General features: G+C 44.5%; 1 protein-coding gene across 2 annotated transcripts in view; it reads right to left on the bottom strand.

Annotated features, from left to right (window-relative positions):
* Window positions 1-16,880, bottom strand: part of ZDHHC8 (zDHHC palmitoyltransferase 8) — a 185,056-nt gene that overhangs the window by 13,455 nt on the left and 154,721 nt on the right. For both annotated transcript variants that reach the window (XM_090062159.1, XM_090062158.1), the window contains 5 exons: window positions 16,299-16,390; window positions 13,566-13,698; window positions 12,721-12,838; window positions 11,764-11,873; window positions 6,730-7,766 (listed from right to left, as the gene is read on the bottom strand). In XM_090062159.1, the coding sequence (XP_089918285.1) occupies window positions 6,730-7,766; window positions 11,764-11,873; window positions 12,721-12,838; window positions 13,566-13,698; window positions 16,299-16,390 (1,490 nt within the window). The remainder of the gene's footprint in view (window positions 1-6,729; window positions 7,767-11,763; window positions 11,874-12,720; window positions 12,839-13,565; window positions 13,699-16,298; window positions 16,391-16,880) is intronic.

The raw sequence follows: 16,880 nt of genomic DNA, 5'->3' as shown, positions 1-16,880 counted from the left end.
AAAGAGTCAACAATATTAAAACATGATACTAAGGTAGTTTTTCCTGCCCCCATCTAGTGGCTAGTCTAGGAGAAGAGAGCCCACTGACAGCCAGCTGCTTTGACTTGTACAGAAAAGAGATGCAACTGGTACTAACTAGACTCCACTGATGGCCTGTGGGTGAGGCTGTCTAACGTGATACTGTTTATACTTACAATCCTCCCTGTAAACCAAAATGGAGAAAGAGATTTCTTGCTAGGCTTGCATGAATGTGTTCATTTGCAATATGATTAAAGCCTGTTGATTCTAATGGGAGTTTCCCTATGGACTTCAGCAAGCACAAGAGCCTTCTTGGACTCTTTAGGTCCTATCTCCTTTGCAAACATGAGCCATATTCTGAAGGTATTTTTTAAATTTGGAATCTTTAAAACCATTTCCTTTCATGCAACTTACTGCTAAGATGGATGGAAGCGCAACCATTCTAGACTGGGTTACAGCATAGTATTAAGATTTTAAGGCCTGGCTAGACAAAGCCCTGGCTGGAATGATCTAGTTGGGGATGGCCCTGCTTTGAGCAGGGGGTTGGACTACATGTGACTTCCTGAAGTCCTTTCCAACCCTAATTTTCTATGATTCTATTACCTCAGCGTGAAATCACTGGCACGCACTTATAGTGGCAGTAACTTTGTGTCAGGAAAGGTTTTAATAGGCATACTGGCAGATGATCTGCAAGCCAAGGCAGTTTGCATTAGTTTAGAACATGGCTCCTTTTCAAAGAAACTGATGTTATAGATAGGATTTATTGCACTCAGCTGGTGAGTTTTTGCTTTACCTTGCTACGGTATGTTCCCAAAACAGACTGTCCCCCAAAGGTATTACTCATCTCTCTACTTGCCCAAAATGTCACTGGGATTTAGGAGCAGACTTTTATTTAGCAACCAATATGACTACTCTGTCCTGCAGCTAAAGAAGCAGTTCTAGTATCTCATGCCAGCTGAACTTCTACTACACATTTAGGCTGTTCCTGCTCCGAAGAACTAAGCCATGGGTAACAGAACCAGCAGGATAGCATGGGGGTAAGTGTCCATGCTGTTGAGTTTTGCCCTTCATTGACACTAGTACTGAACTGCCCACCTGCAGTCTCATTACCCCCCAGTCCCCATCTCTCAGGCCACATCTACACATGCACTTTACTATGAAGTAGATTAATTAGATGCAGAGTAAAGCACCACCGTCTACATATGCAATGGTACTAGGCTGCAGTAAACTAATTAATGCTGCAGTAAGATAGAGACAGTACTATCTTACATTGGGGTACTTTATGGTGATTAGATGCACATATAGATGCTGACTGTGGGCATCCCAGCCAGCCAGGGCCCAGACTCCTGCCTGCCAGCTAGCCACACAACTTCGCAATTTCTGTACCCTTGTGCCCCAGCCCTGCCACCTGACACTACCATCTGCAGCCTGGGGCTGACCCCGTGTCCCCTGCCAGCCTGGGCCTGCCCTGTTCCAGCTCAAATTGCTGCCGTCCTGGGCACACGGATCGACGCTGCACCTGGGAGTAGTTCACTCCAGCTCAAACTGCTCCAGGGTTTATTGCTTTGCATTAATTGCACAGGTAGGGACACCCTCAGGTCCCCACAGCCCTGGCTAGTGAGAGGTTTGGGGAGGCACTCTAGGAACACTGGGAAATCATGAGAGGAGTCCCATAAAGTTGTTGGATACTCACGTTATTTTTTATTTATCTTCACAAAGTAGAGACCAGGTAGAGCTCTTGGTCCTCACCTTTTTTCAGAAGCTCCTGAAGGAACGCAGTTATGAGCTGGCTGCCGCAAGGGTTGTCTTTCTATTTCTGCAGCCTATATCATTCGAGTTCCTGAGAGTCTGCACCATGATTAACTGTAGAGCAGTCAGGTATTTGAGGATGATATTCACTGGCCACAGTGCTGTGTTGTGGGCTGGGCCATGAACACAGACAAGTGGAACAGAGTTTTTGGGACGAACGGTCAAATTCTCTGGGGTAAACCGAGATTAAGTCCAGAGTTTGATCACGGATTTTCTGTGCTGATGCAGCTAAGGCAAGGGGTCTTGTCTGGCTGAAGTCAGACTTCCCATTCTTTATACCATGGTTTGAGAGTTGGGAACAAGAAAACTGGCTTCAGAAACAAGTTTCTGAGATGACTTAAAGCCCAACTTCCCTGATATTTCAGTAAAAAGTGAATGAAAAAGACTTCTGTTCAGCAGAGGTCAGCAGTGGAACGTAAGACTAGAGGAAATGAAACAGTTAAAGGGAAATAAAGGGAACAAGTGTTCAGCTGCACATACTGAATAAGTTTATTATTTCCATGAGAGCTTTGTTTCTCTGACCCAAGTTTCCTTGATGGACTTTAGCTCAGGATTTTACAGCTGTCCCCTTTTCCTCCACTGGCCTCTTTTTGCTGGTCTCTCCCTGTGAAACAATGGTGCATTAGAGGGAAGCCAGGTAAGAAAGACCGAGTCAGCTATTCCATTCTTCCTTTCCAGTGCACAACTGGAAGCCATGTTTGCACCTCCATAATTTGGTCCCCGCCCTCGGCTTGCTCTAAAATGGACGGACTTAAACTGATATTCTGGGGGACTTCTCAGTGGCAGAGCACAACAGAGTGCAGTGCCTACCATTTGCTCAGTGTCTAGCACAAGGGGGACCTATTGTAATAGTGAGAATCAAAGAAAGGCCCTGCCCAGAGCTGTCGCTCCAGCCAGAGAACATTTTTTCATGATGTGGCGTCTCTCTAAGTCAACTACATACTAAGGGGGGAAAATAAGCAAAGTTTCCAGCAATATACGGTCCTTATAGTTGCTTGTTAGCCCCTACACCCATTGCTCCCTAAATTCTGAAGCCATCTACATTCCCAGCTTCAGTGCACACAACCCCAGCACCAAATTCTGCTTTGACTTATACCACGTTCCCTCTCACTCAAATCCAGTGGATTGCAAACAGTCGAAATCACCAGCAGACTTGGCCTAAATGGTCTAGTTTTTTTCTCAGCATGTAGTGCCCGGAGTCTGGAGACCTTTTATTAAATGAGGGAAGGACATTGGGAGAAGGGGATGTCAGTTCTGTCTCCAGTGTTGCTCTCCGGGTCGTGTCGGGTGGAAAAGGACTTACTAGCACAGACCTCCTCTGCAAACAGAGCGTTTCCCTTTGCAGGGCAGAAGTTTGAAGCTTGCTGGTTTAGAAGAATGGCTTTAGGCACTATGAGGCCACCTAAGGAAGTGGCTCATTTTCAGAGGTACTGCATTCTGTCAGATCTGTCTAATTTCAAATGGACATCCAGGCCTTTTAGGGGAAAGTAATAATACCATTTAAGTAGACTTTCACTTGCTTGAAAATTTCAAATATCTGAGCTGGAACAGATTTACAGACACCATCCTAACCCCTGCCAAGCTGGAAGTGGTATGATCAACAAGATGACAGCGTTACCAAAAGGCAGACACCCAGAACACGCAAAATGCGTATCATGTTGGCATCTCTCTCCTTACTAACAACAATAACAGGAGCCGACATCTCCGGGGATCAAACTGAGGACAGTCATGGGAAGGAAAACACATAGTTCTGAATAAAATAAACCCGTTAGTTTAATATATGAGAAGAGAGGAAGACTTTCACAGGTGTCTCACTGAAAGTTTGTCTGCTGGCAGAACAGCAAATTATGTTACCAGCTGCAATTCAAGCTTTGGTAAAACGTACACTATTTTTGTGCAGGGCCAATAAAGTCTTCAGTGTTTCAATAGCTTTCCTAATTCATGAATTAAAACTGAACCGTGATACCTGGGGACTAACTGGAAAGGATGATAAAGTGGACAAAGTGCTGGGTGCTGAGAAAACCTCAACTCCTCGTTGAACAGAATAAGATCTCTCCAAGGTTTACACAGCTGAAGCAGCTGCAGTCTAGGCTGTGTAACATATTTTCAGGCCTTCAATATCAAGGCGCATATTTTCCCCAAAGAAGAGAGAGTACTACATGGTTCAGAAACCAGTGAGAAAGGATCTTCTACCAACTCCAAACCAAGGCCCTTTGTTCATCCATAGGTTGGGTCTGACAAGAGGAGTATCGGTGCTAGCTTCCCCAATGCTGCCCATCGATCGGTCTCTATCCTGTCCTACTGGGAGCCACCTCCATAATGGAATTAATTCAGTCTGCATGTCCATCCAGTTCCTGGTCTTCCTGCTGAAACTCATCAAGAGGTGATGACTGTGGAGGGCTTAATGGTAAGTTTTATATATTTAAACTACATCTACTTCGCATTTTTTAAATCCCATTTCATGTCCTACTCCTTGCCTTGTATTTCCCCTTTCTGAGAATGTTTTGCATAACAGATTTACTGGAATGGATGTTTGCAGCAAGCTGATTTCCAAGTGGTGACAGCAAATATTCAAGGAAGCCAGTTTTTAAGTTCTCATGTGCAAATGCTTGAACAGTTAATCAATTAGGGAACAGACAAAAATTTGACTCATCTAACCCATCACATCAACACAGGTCTATCAAATACTCAATCCTTCACAAATAAGCCCTAGTTAATAAGAACACTCCAAAAAGTTTAAATTAAAAAAAAATCAAAAGCTAAGCACCTGTGTTTTCTGCAGTTAATGGCGCACAGTGGCACACGTATGGAGAACAGCACTGTATCTGGTCATTTTTAATCCCTTAGCCGCCATGTCCAGGTCCCCAGTTAGATGTGGGGCTTTCAAACCAATTCTGAAACAAGGCTCAAATTCACACCTCTGGATCTGCAGCACAATGCCTTAATTGCTCTGCCACCCTGCCCCTAAAATATTAAACCCTTTCAAATAGCTACAACTGAAGAAGCTACAATCCATTCAGTAGTATGCTAAAATCCACAAGAATTTAAATCCATGTATTGAATTATTTGTTGCAAATGGTTATTAGTCCTAGAAAGGAAGAGTCAATAGAAATGGTTCCATGTCTAACCTAAAGTGGAGGAGGGTAAGAAAATGAACATTTTAAGCAATATCTTATGGCAGCAACATAGAACAATCGAAAAATTGCTGCCCATGCAAGTCAGCTTTTGCGAACTGTTTTAGCTAACTGGCCGACCTGATTTGACTGATAATCGCAAAGACTACAGAAATGTAATATTACAGTCTAACCAACTCATGCGCGCTTTTGCAAGCAGTGCACTTGGGGAGAGGAATGGAATGAAAGTAAATCATTTTTTGAAATAAAAAAAGAATGGTTTTGGGAATGAGACACTTTCTTCATTTACTGTTACCACAAGTAATTTATGGGACGCAGTAAAATAACACATTTGTAACCTATCATGTGCCATAATACATGTAAGTTTTCACACTGCACTCTTCTCCTTCCCTATGAGAGAAAGACCTCAGCTAGCCACTGGCAGGTTCCAGTGGCCACCACTCTCGGTCTTTCTACATTACCCTGCATCCAGCACAACCACTCCACAAGCCTTACTCATACCAAGTAACACCTGAGGCTACCCTAGCCCTAGGTTAGAAAGTGATGCTAGTGGGGACACATTCTGCCAGTCTCACCAACATGGGCGACACTGGCAGAATGAGTCCCCAAACCTGCACATGATTCATTCATTCTATTAAGCACTAGCTAGAGCCTAACTCCACCAGAACGGCACAACTGTGGTTGCTTGATTTAAGACAGGGCCAAACATGACCCGCAGAGCCACTGCATTTGGCCCGTGGGGCTCCCTACAGGTTGGGAACTTCGGCAGTAGGGGAGCAGAGGCTACCCTCCGCCACTGCCAGATTCCCATAGTCAGATTAGGGCCGGGCCACAACCCCTTCTCCCTGTGCAGTCAGGATGGGGCTGGGCCATGCCCCGTCCACCCACACGGCTGGCCTGGGGCTGGGCCATGCCCCCTTTCCTTCACCCAGCTGAATCAGGGCCAGGCCACACCACCTTATTCCATATGGCTGGATGGGGCTGCGCCACACACCCTTCCCCCGGTGAGGTTGGATCAAATCAGTCTGCCCTCAGGCCCTACTGGATCAGGGCCATCAGCCATATCTGGCCTGTGGGCCTCCTGGGCACTGCTCATCTGGGCCACCAAGGAAAAAGGTTGAGTGCCACTGATTTAGGGTGTATGTATAATACAGGGGAAGAGTGCTCAGTCTTGTCCTGAGGAAATAAGCCCCATCCACCTGCTTCCCGGAAATGATGCAGCGGTGTGCTTGGAGGGTTTCCAGCATGCTCAAGAGCAGAGACTTTGTGTGCCCCAAAGCACACTCAGTGCCTCATTTTGGGGGTTAAAATGCATGATCTGGGAGTGGTTGATTGGGGCTTTTTTCAGTGCTGTGACTGTATAGAGACTCACCCTTAACACCTTTCACATGGTAAAATTGAACTTCTCTACCACTGAAGGGGGAAATCCACATCTTGTACCAAGCCAAAATCATGCATATAAAACTGTAAAGGGAATGGCTTACCATAACTAAAACACATTGCAAAAAAGAGGCAAACCCATACCAAAGCATTTCATCATGTTAAAACTCCTTGGTCCACCTTATAGCCCAGGAAGCAACAAATGAACACATGTTTGATGATAATTAGGTTGTTATAAGACTCAGGACTTAAGAGCCACTCACACGTAAATCATATCCTTGTTATTCTCAAGCAAACAAGCAGACTGGGTCCTGCCAGTTTATAACTACTCTTGTACTCAACTGCAAGCAGGATCCTGGTGCCTAGAAGCCATTAAAGCAATCCATACCTTTGTGCTCCTACTGACTGCACCTCTGTAATTTCCACAGTGTTAACAAATGAGACGGCCTTCGGACCTCCATAAGAGGGCGATCTAGGCATCCCCGTAGGAGATGATGGGACCTGGTGGCCTGGTGACTTGTAGGAGCCATTGCTCACCCTGCCCTGTAGGGCCTGATGAGACTGGACATTGTTATTAGCTAAATCAGCTTGAAGGGAAGTTGTGGAAGTCCTTGGTGCCCTTGTCATTGCACTCGAAAGTGAAGACACCGAGGACTGCAGTAAAGGGTTCCTTGTGCTAAAACTGGTAGCAGATATCAGATTGTCTCTAGATCCGTATCTCATTGCCATGCTGCGAGGGTCTTCAGACAGCATGCTGACTTGCTGAAGGCTATAAGAGCTAGGGGTGTCATAGACACCTGAGTCTGCAAACACTGAATCTGGGTGCGAGTGGAGGAGCTTCTCCCTTTCTTCCATTTCTTTCCTCTCCTGGATGGAGGCCATGATGGTTTTCGAGAGGTTGTCATAGCGTACTGGAGAGGGGTCCCGCTGATGAGAAGCTGGGCTCCCAAGCACCGGGCTGAAGCTCTGTGGTGGCTGGCGCTGTAGCTCACTCCCCCGGAGATGGCACATTTTGGCTGACAGATATGGTGAATGGTACCCAACGGAGCCAACTGCAGAATGGGTGACGCATTTCCTTCCCGAGGGGGACATAGGATTTAGCAAGCTGTCATAAGAAAGGCTTCCATTTCTGTTGGACAGGGAATTGGGAGAAAAGATGCTTTTGTACGGAGTAGAAGCAGCCCCTTCTGACTTTATTGGGTGAAGGGGCACTTTATCTGTTCCTCTTCTGCTGGCAGACTTCAGGCTCAGGGATCGTGAATTGATGGCAAAGGAGTCTATCTGAATTGGTGAGGACTGATAAGTCTTGTGCAGGGAGCTCTTCCTGTAGTTAGGGATGTCCAGGTTGGGCTCTGACTGGTAATCAAGGCTCCTGCCATCCTCTTCTATCATAACACCTTGACTATGCCCCTCCTGCATGGTGATCTAAAAGAGAGAAGTAAAAGTGAGAAAGGGAAGGGAAAGGTGGTTTGTGTAGCATAAGAGTGCAGCAAGAACAGAGCTGGAAGTCAGGTTCTCTCAGCCCAGGTATGATGCAGAACTATTATAAGGACTTGAAAGAGTCCCTTAACCTCTGTGCCTCAGAGTCCTCACCTTCAGCATGGGAATTATCTCAGAGATGAGGAGGATTAATCTCACTGGTTAAGTGTTGGTTGAGTAATATTGATTAAAGTAAATATGCTGAGACTTAAGCACTGAATGACCTTTGAAAATAGAGATGACAGGACCCTCCAAGTTGTACCCCTGTCAAGGTAGGCCAGATTCTGACCTGACAGTAATAACCTTGGAAAACATTGTTGCTGCAGCTTAGAGATAAGGTTTTCCAAGACAAGCTTCTGATTTTTGGACCCTCCATCTGTGGGTGCTTAGCCGACCCACCTCAGGGTTGCTTTCAGTGGTGCTGAACCTAGTTAGATTCGTGTCAACTTCACCTGGAGGTACAACCGCTCAATAGTTCTGACATGCAACTCAAAGCTTGGATTTTGAGCACCCAAATACAAAAGCTGCTTAAGTCAAAAGTAACTTTGGAAGATCTGAAGGTTATGGTCTTGATGCAGCAGCTGAGAAGTCTTTCTTTATTCACTACGTGTTTTGAATAGGATAAAATTCTACTCAAGAAACGTGAACCATACACTTTTTGCATATGCACCGAAATCAGGAAGAAAACCGCTTAATTGTATATGATCACTGTAAAGTATATGAAAGATGAATTATAATTCTGCTCCGTCTTTAGTTAAAAGCTATTCCCTCCTAAGAAACTGATTTTTGCTTGTCCATTGAGACAGGTTTCACTGCAACTTAAAACATGATCCCATGAATGTGTAATTGGAATAGCATTTGCCTTTTTTCATTTTTTTAAGGAATGGGAAAATATGAAAAAGCATAAATAACTAAGTTTGTTTTATGTTAATTTTTACCTCAAAGTTGCGTCTTTGAACCGGAAAATAGAAAAACGTGTACAAGACCTCACTACCTTTGACTGTGTGGAAACAAGAGTTGATTGTTTCAGGAAAAAAGGAATGATGGACTCAGTGAGGATGAATTGATGCAGTGCCTTGGCATATGCCTCTTCCCTGCAACATGTTCTGCTGTTTTCTTTCTGGTTGTTTTCACTGATTGGGAACGGCGCTAGATGGACGGGCTGAAAAATGGGGATCACACAGGCAGAAGCAGCACCTCTGCACTTTATGTCTGAAGGGAGACAGCTGTCCCTTCCAGCTAGGTGGGTATGGCTTGATAGCCATCTGCAGGCCTCTGAGCCTGCCAGTGGGTGCCCATTGTGTACCAGTTTTTATGATGTACACATTTGTTTTTTACCAGATCATGCACCTCATTTAATGGAAAGCATTCAGCCTAAAATAAATTGTCATGCTAGGGTGCATCAGTACCAGAAACATAGAGGTTAGAGTCTCTGTACTTCACTACCAATCCCTGGAACCTATAAGGCCTTTGGTGTGATTGAAGTGTGTCATGCTACACATCCTGAATGAATTTAAGCTCACCTTCGGAGGTTATGTTACATGCTGCACCAAGAGCTGGATTACTGCCTGTGTTGCACTGTGCTGCTTGCACAGCTCAACACTGCAGGTGAAGTGCTTGCTGACACCTGTAAATATGGTGTTTTCAAATGGCTGGCAAGTCGTATGTCAGGTAATAAAGTGAAGATGATGAGATTTCTGGGTATAGCCAGCCCTGTGCAGTATTCACATACTGAAAAGCTCCCTTTCACAAGGCAATCTCTTCATCATTCAGTGGACAGATCCAGAAAGCAAGATTTATCAGTAATTACTGCAGCAGAACCAAAACCTTCAGTTCTTAACAGTGCTAAAGAATCATTGAGACGGAAATCCTTCTGCTGAGTGAGCAGGCACCACTTGCATTTTCAACGTTAAAAGGACACTATTAAATTTTTCTCCATCATTTAACATATGCCTCTTTCCTCAATCTCCAGCACTGATGTTTAAAATATGCTTTAATCTGCCTTTTGTTTCATATCTCTCGTACTATGTTTTCCTTTTATTTTATTTTTTTAATTACCGCTGGCCCCTGGTTTGATATTGCAGGATGATCTTGGAGGAGTTGCTGAAATTAACTGTAGGAAAACAGCACTGGGCTATTTGTTTTAGGGGAAATTTCTGTCCGTATATAAAGGTATACATGGACTTTGCCATGGGCAATTTTTTAGTCTGTTTTCCAGGAAAGTATGTCCATTTAACTGTGTTGACATTATATATGTATAATGGAAAGAGATGGTGTAAACTGTGTTTAAAAAGAACCTTGAATCATAGAAAATTAGGGTCAGAAGGGACCTCAGGAAGTCATCGAGTCCAACTCCCTGCTCAGAATAGGACCATCCCCAACTAGACCATCCCAGCTAAGGCTTTGTCTAGCTGGGTCTTAAAAACCTCCAAGGATGGAGAGTCCAAAACCTTCCTGAGTAACCTGTTCCAGTGCTTTACTACTCTCCTTATGAGAAAGTTTTTCCTAATATCAAACCTAATCTTCCCCTGCTGCAACTTGAGACCTTTTCTCCTTGTTCTGTCATCTCCCACCACTGGGAACAGGCCAGCTCCATCCTCTTTAAAACCACGCTTCAAGTAGCTGAAGACTGCTATTAAATCCCCCCTCAATCTTCGTTTCTCCAAACTAAATAAGCCCAGTTCCCTCAGCCTCTCCTCATAAGTAGGGACCTACTGAAATCGCAGTGGAAGTGCACTGCACAGCTTTGATCTTGCTCATTTCACTGCCCCCCCCACTTGCTGCTGATTGGCCAAAAACCACTTCACTTATGACCGACTCACAAGTCATGTCCCCCAGCCCCCTCACCATTTTTGTTGCCCTCTGCTGGCCCCTTTCCAATTTGTCCACATCCTTTCTGTAGTGGGGGGGGGGGGGTGTCCAAAACTAGACAATGTACTCCAGATGTGGCCTCACCAGTACCAAATAGAGGGGAATAACCACTTCCCTCAATCTGCTGGCAATGCTTCTTGTAATGCAGCCTGGCATCCTGTTAGCCTTCTTCATAACAGGGCACACTGCTGGCTCATATTCAGCTTATTGTCCACTGTAACCCCCAGGTCCTTTTCTGCAGAGCTGTCCCCAGCCTGAACCAGTGCACAGGACTGTTCCATCCTATGTGTACTTGTCCTTGAACCTCATGAAATGTCTTTTGGTCCAATCCTCCAATTTGTGAAGGTCTCTCTGAATCCTAGCTCTACCCTCTAGTCTATCTACTACTCTCCCCAGCTTGGTGTCATCTGCAAACTTGCTGAGGGTGCACTCCATCCCATCTTCCAGATCACTGATATACTGAACAAAACTGGCTCCAGCACCGACCCCTGGGGCACCAGCTGCCAAGTAGACATCGAACCATCATAACCAAAGTGCTTGGAATAAAGGTTGGAGCAGTTTGAATTTACACACTCATATTTATTTCAACTGTGAGACAATCCCTCTTGGAAATCTAAGTTCTTCCTGCTCAGTAAGCTTATATGTTAAGAAATCACTGGAGCTTGTTATTCATCAGCCTAAAGGGTCTGGTCTTGAGAAGTGCTAAGTACATATAACTCCCACTGAAGCAAACAGGTTTGGGATCCATGTTAGCTGAAGTCAATGGGAATGAACAGTTCTCAGCTTCTCAGGATCAGTCCTCAAATTTAGTAAAGCAGCAGGACACATTTGCCAATAGGGCGTCTTTTATCAATCCTGACAGTTACAGGAATACGGAAAAAGCAGATATGATTTCATGCCAGCTGCACTGTATATTCAGCCTGGGAAGTGCCATCCTGTCCAACTGCTAAATACCACTATTTACTTCTAGACTGTAACATGCACAACAGTCTTGAGATAAATTTATCATCATGTTGAAGTTGCCTCGTGCAAGTTGGGAACAGATTTGTCTGGGCTTGTGTGGCATGCTCACCTGCTCAGCCGCAGCGTGGTAGTGGACTTTGGGATTGTTGCTGAATGCTGGTCGATACTTATACATAGCAGGAGTGGGGGGGCTGATCATTTTGGGTGAAAGACCACCCTCTGGAAAAACAAATGCCAACAGAGTGTATATTAACAGTGTGATGAGATTGGGGCATTCACCATTATTGGTACGTTACTCCATAAACATACATGGCACTTTTCAGATTTGGCCCCCGTCCTGCAAAGAGATAAAAACCTTGCATGTATGAGCTCCTATGTGGAGTTCCACATGCCAGTAACTGTGCATTTCTCTGTGTCTCTTTGCAGGATTGGATCCATCTATTCCCTGGTCCAAAGAGCTTACAGTGTAAATAAAACAAGGGAAACACAAGATATCATAGCTGTACCTAGGCAACATTTTCTTCAATTGATATAGTAAGTTCACTGAAAATGGCCTTTCACAGACCAACATGGTTTGCAAATTAGGCTGAATTCTGCAAAAAGCTTCAGCTGAAAAATGCGCAAGAGAAATTTTGAAAATGCTGAAACATTTAATTGAAACACTTTTAAAATTAGATGTCTCATTGCCCAAGCTCCATGGCCTCACTTGGAGACGCTTCCAAAACCACCCGTGCCCACATTTCTGGCTCCTCTTGCCTCTTCCATGAAACAACCAGTGCTAAAACAACAGGAAGGGCTGACATCCAAGTACGGGAGACAGCAGGACCCATACCTAAGACTCTGACTAGTGTACAACTCATGCAGGCAGACCGAGCTGGTGACTTGTCCTTGCCCTTTGAATCTCCTTCTCTGGGCTGGGGCAGAAGCATAAAGTAAGATTCGAGAGCTACCTCAAGAATTCAAGGAACAGAGCCCATTACACTTGTGGAAGAATAGCGAACACCTATTTGGTAGACCAAAATATTTTCATTCCATCAAAAATAAAGTTTTGAACAGGTCACTGTACCTTCACTGGTCCCCAGTTGCCCTTTTAATTCTGAGTACTTGCTTGGATCTCCTTTGGGTGGCAGAGGTGGCTGCACATCCATGGTTTTATCCTCCAGACCCTCCAGGCTAATTTTAGACTGAAAATAACCATGGCATGAAAGAGCAATGTTAATGGCATTAAAGAGTGAGGGCTTGCTAATGCAAGGGCATGTTATACCACATGTTAATTCAGCAGCTAATATTCATTTAAAAACAAGAAGGCTAAACCAGGAGTTTGCTAGAATGAGGTTGAAAGACAACTGCTAATGGCTATAACATTTAGCACCATAAATCCTACAATAGCTAACAAAAGTGAAGACGTCTTCATTATACACCAGATGAGACTGAGGCATGGAGAACGACATGCTGCAGCTATGAAAGGATCCCAGCTCTTCTGGTTCCCAGTCCACTATGCTGACTACTGACTGCATGTTTGAACCTTAAGGGCTTGTCTTTAGTAAGTCTGGTGCAAGGATTTCTAACATCAGCACAGTGCAGATTAGATCATAATAATCTGAGGACCAAGAAGTTAAAAGGACCCCCGCCAGAATTCAACCAACTTATCACAAAGGAAAAACATCTCCTTTTAAAAACACAACTGGTCTCCTATTAGAGAATTACAAAAGTTAACTTCCAGTGTCAACAGCCACTTGATATTATTGTTCCTGGTTTAATTTCAAAATTCAGTGTCTTGGGAGAGGACCTGTCTTCATGTTCTTCCAGAGGTGTATTTTCTCTGTGTTTCCAATGACCAGAGTTGTTTTCAGCTGCAGGAAAGAATTTCAAGTCCTACTGCTAAACAGAGGGTACTGAGGGCTGTTTTACCTTGCTGCGGTTAAGATTGGCTTGGATCCCATTATCACTTATCTTCACTGTGATCTGTCGCTCACATAGATCTGGTCTGAGGAAAGGAGGTTTCACACTCACAGCCTGCTTTTTCTTTGGCTCAGCAATGTACCTGATCAATCAATTCAATATCAATCACTTTTTAAAAAAAAGCATAGCATGCAGACACGAAAATCTCATATGTGCAGTACAATTTAAGAGATTTGATAAAGTCTGTGCGAGTAAAATACTTCTCTCAGTGGATGGCTGCTCAGGTTATTTTAAAGCAGCAATACAATGGTTGGAGTGGCACTCAGGAGATAAATGGGAGAGGTAGCAATAAAGAAGCCCAGAAGTTTTGCACCGATCTTCAATAGTCAAATGTAATTTGGGTGAGGAGCAGGAAGAAGACAGCAGACTGCCACCTCTCAATAAAGCATGGGTTTTGTAGAACTACAGGTGACACAAGAAGATACGTGCAAGCCAAACTGGAGCTGGTGTCTCTGCAGTTAGAAGACATACAAACCTCTGGGGAGGCAGCAGCGGGAGTGGGAAAGTTAGATCCTTTCTAGGGAGGCTAACATCAGAGCACACATTTCAGGAATGACGTTGACCTGCTGGACTTCACCTTACTTTCTACTTTCCTCAGCAACACTAGGACTTATTGTTAAAGGCGAATTTCTGGGAATTAGGTGAGAAGTGATGGGTTTTTTTCACTGCTGGGGGAGGGAACAACTGTATTTTCTGTATTTTCCATAGTGAAGTGAGTCACTATATTTGGTGTTTCCCATGTTAAAGGTCCTTATTATCTGACAACAAAGAAAAGAAAGGAAAAAGTTCATCAGCTGTGTATTACGCTTCATGTAGCTGAGGGCATCCCATCTGCTATTTCAACCACTACACCCGGGAGTTCCTATACATCAAAAATAACACAAGTTGTTCAGCTAGATAGTTTGGTCTCAAAAATTGCATTGATGTACCTTGTCAAATAGCCCTACAGGAGACTTCCGTTCCCAGATGAGCAGAGAAAGGACGTGTGTTCTCTAGATTGTTAGATGTGCCCAATCTCTCAGAAACCCCATTTACAAAACGCTTACAAAAATCGCCAGACCAAGCAAGAACTGCTTACCGACCCCCTTGCCATTATTATGGCTAATGAAAAGCTAATGATATTTTTCATATTTGTCAAAAAAGCACTGATCCCCAGTTGAGCAAAATTAAGACTTCTGCAAAGCTGCACTTACAAGGATAACATATGTAGAGGAGACAAAGCTTACACATAAATGGAGGAAAACAAAGCAATACATTTAACGGAGACACCAGCAGCATATGATCCAAGGGGCATGAAAGCAAAATACCCATGGAAATTTCCTCTGATTTGGCTAGTGGGCAGGACATTTCAGCAGTGGTGGTTTCTGGAGTGACTCCCATAAGTTTTTCAGGAAGAATACATCTGACAGTTTCATGGGTCTTGGTAAAACCCTCAGAGTGTAAATTCTAACTTCTGTAAATACTGAAAGGCCATCTGAGTATGGCGGTGGCTGTTAAAAAAAGATGACACTCCTTGGTACTCCATCTGGACAAGAAGACTACAAAAGAAAATTAAGAGTCCAGCATAGACACCAATCAGATTTTAACACTCTGCCAATTCAAATCCTGGCGAGTGCAGGAAATTGAGGCTGCAGTCCTCTCAGTTAACACCTTTGCAACACCCTCCAAGATTTGCTTGCTGTCTAATCAGTAAAAGACACGTGCTGCAAACAAAAGCATGTGTAGGTTGAGATAGCTCGGCATCTTGAAAAGCCCGTATACATCCCACTCAGAGTATCATTAAAATGATGTGTGTGCTGGACAACTCAGCACCTTTATAGAAAAGCGTGGCTGGAAGGGACCTCAGGAGGTCATCTAGTCCAGCCCCCTGCTCGAGGCAGGATCACCTCTGACTAAGCCATCCCAGTCAAGTATCTGTCTAAAAACTTCCAAGGATGGAGATTCGGCACCTTCTGGGCAACCTGTTCTGGAATCACCATTTTTGAACTCAGTCTATTCCAATACTTAACCACCCTAATCCTCAGAAAGGGCTTAAAATTGTCCTTGCTGCAATTTAAGACTGTTACTTTTGGCTCATCTCAGCAGCCACAGAGAATAATCTATCCCATCCTCTTTATAACCACCCTTCAGGTATTTGAAGATGGTTATTTGTGAGGCGGAGCGAGCAACATAGAGAGCGAGCTGTGTTAGGAAGATTATGGCCAACATGGATTACTCAGTTACTGAATTTCACTGGATAAAACAACTTGAAGAGTGAACATTAAGAATCAACATTATAGAAGGGCAGGACCGGTTATCAACCCACGAGGATCCTTCTGAACAAGGATGGAATGGCTGAAAAAATTTTAAAAACCAAGAAGCTGCTTGTATCATTTAGCCTGTTTGCCACAAACGTGTGTCTAGGGGATGAAAAACATGAATTACATTAAAGAAGAAACTGGCCAGATTGGCTAGAGCTGTCCAAGTACAGGTGGGGCTCTGCAAGCTTCCCTAGAGCTCTGCCAATGCATCGTTATGTGGCCTCCGTGTCTCTCGGGCGGCTTTCAGGAATGAGGGATGCCAGACTCTGGATAGCTCAGGATGTACATTGAATCCCTTTGGAACTCAGGTCTGATTTACATGCAGTACTTTTTGCCTCCGATCCCCGTCACCCAAACCCTACCTTAGACTCTTCCTCCTTACCTGGGAGCCAGAGGACTGCAGAGCACATGTTCCACATTTCCACAGCATCCTCGAGTGAAAGGGTTCACACCCCCGCGGAACTTACCCGTCACCTGGAAAAACATTCAGTGCAGCGCTCGAGAGACCGGACGTACGAGAGGCACCAGCCAAACCTCAGCACTCCATGGGCGGGTGGGCCTGTCTTGCCTGTTCTGCAGTTCTGCTGTCCTTGCACATCCTTTTAACTGACCCATCCATGCATGACTTTCTACATCCACCTCTCCCCATAATTCTCCCATTGCACTTTTACTAACAGGAACTAATGCCACACTCACCAGAAGGGAGGGCAAACCCAGAAAAGCAGTGATGTGCAACTGCACCGTGACCATTGGCTCTCACATGGAGAGCCCCACAAGGATCGGTTTTCTCTGCTCTAGCAATCTACGTGCAGCCATTAGGTGAGCAGGTTAAATGTGGACTCAGGTGCCACCAACAGACAGATGACACAACTCTACCTTTCTTTGACTAAATGTGACCATAACACTGCCACCAAGGTATCTGGAGAAGATTAAAGGAGAGATGAAGAACAGCTGGTAGACTCTG

Source organism: Crocodylus siamensis, chromosome 9 (assembly GCF_052110815.1).
Source record: "Crocodylus siamensis isolate JL-2025a chromosome 9, ASM5211081v1, whole genome shotgun sequence".
Taxonomy (NCBI): domain Eukaryota; kingdom Metazoa; phylum Chordata; order Crocodylia; family Crocodylidae; genus Crocodylus; species Crocodylus siamensis.
This window is presented reverse-complemented; position numbering and strand designations above follow the sequence as displayed.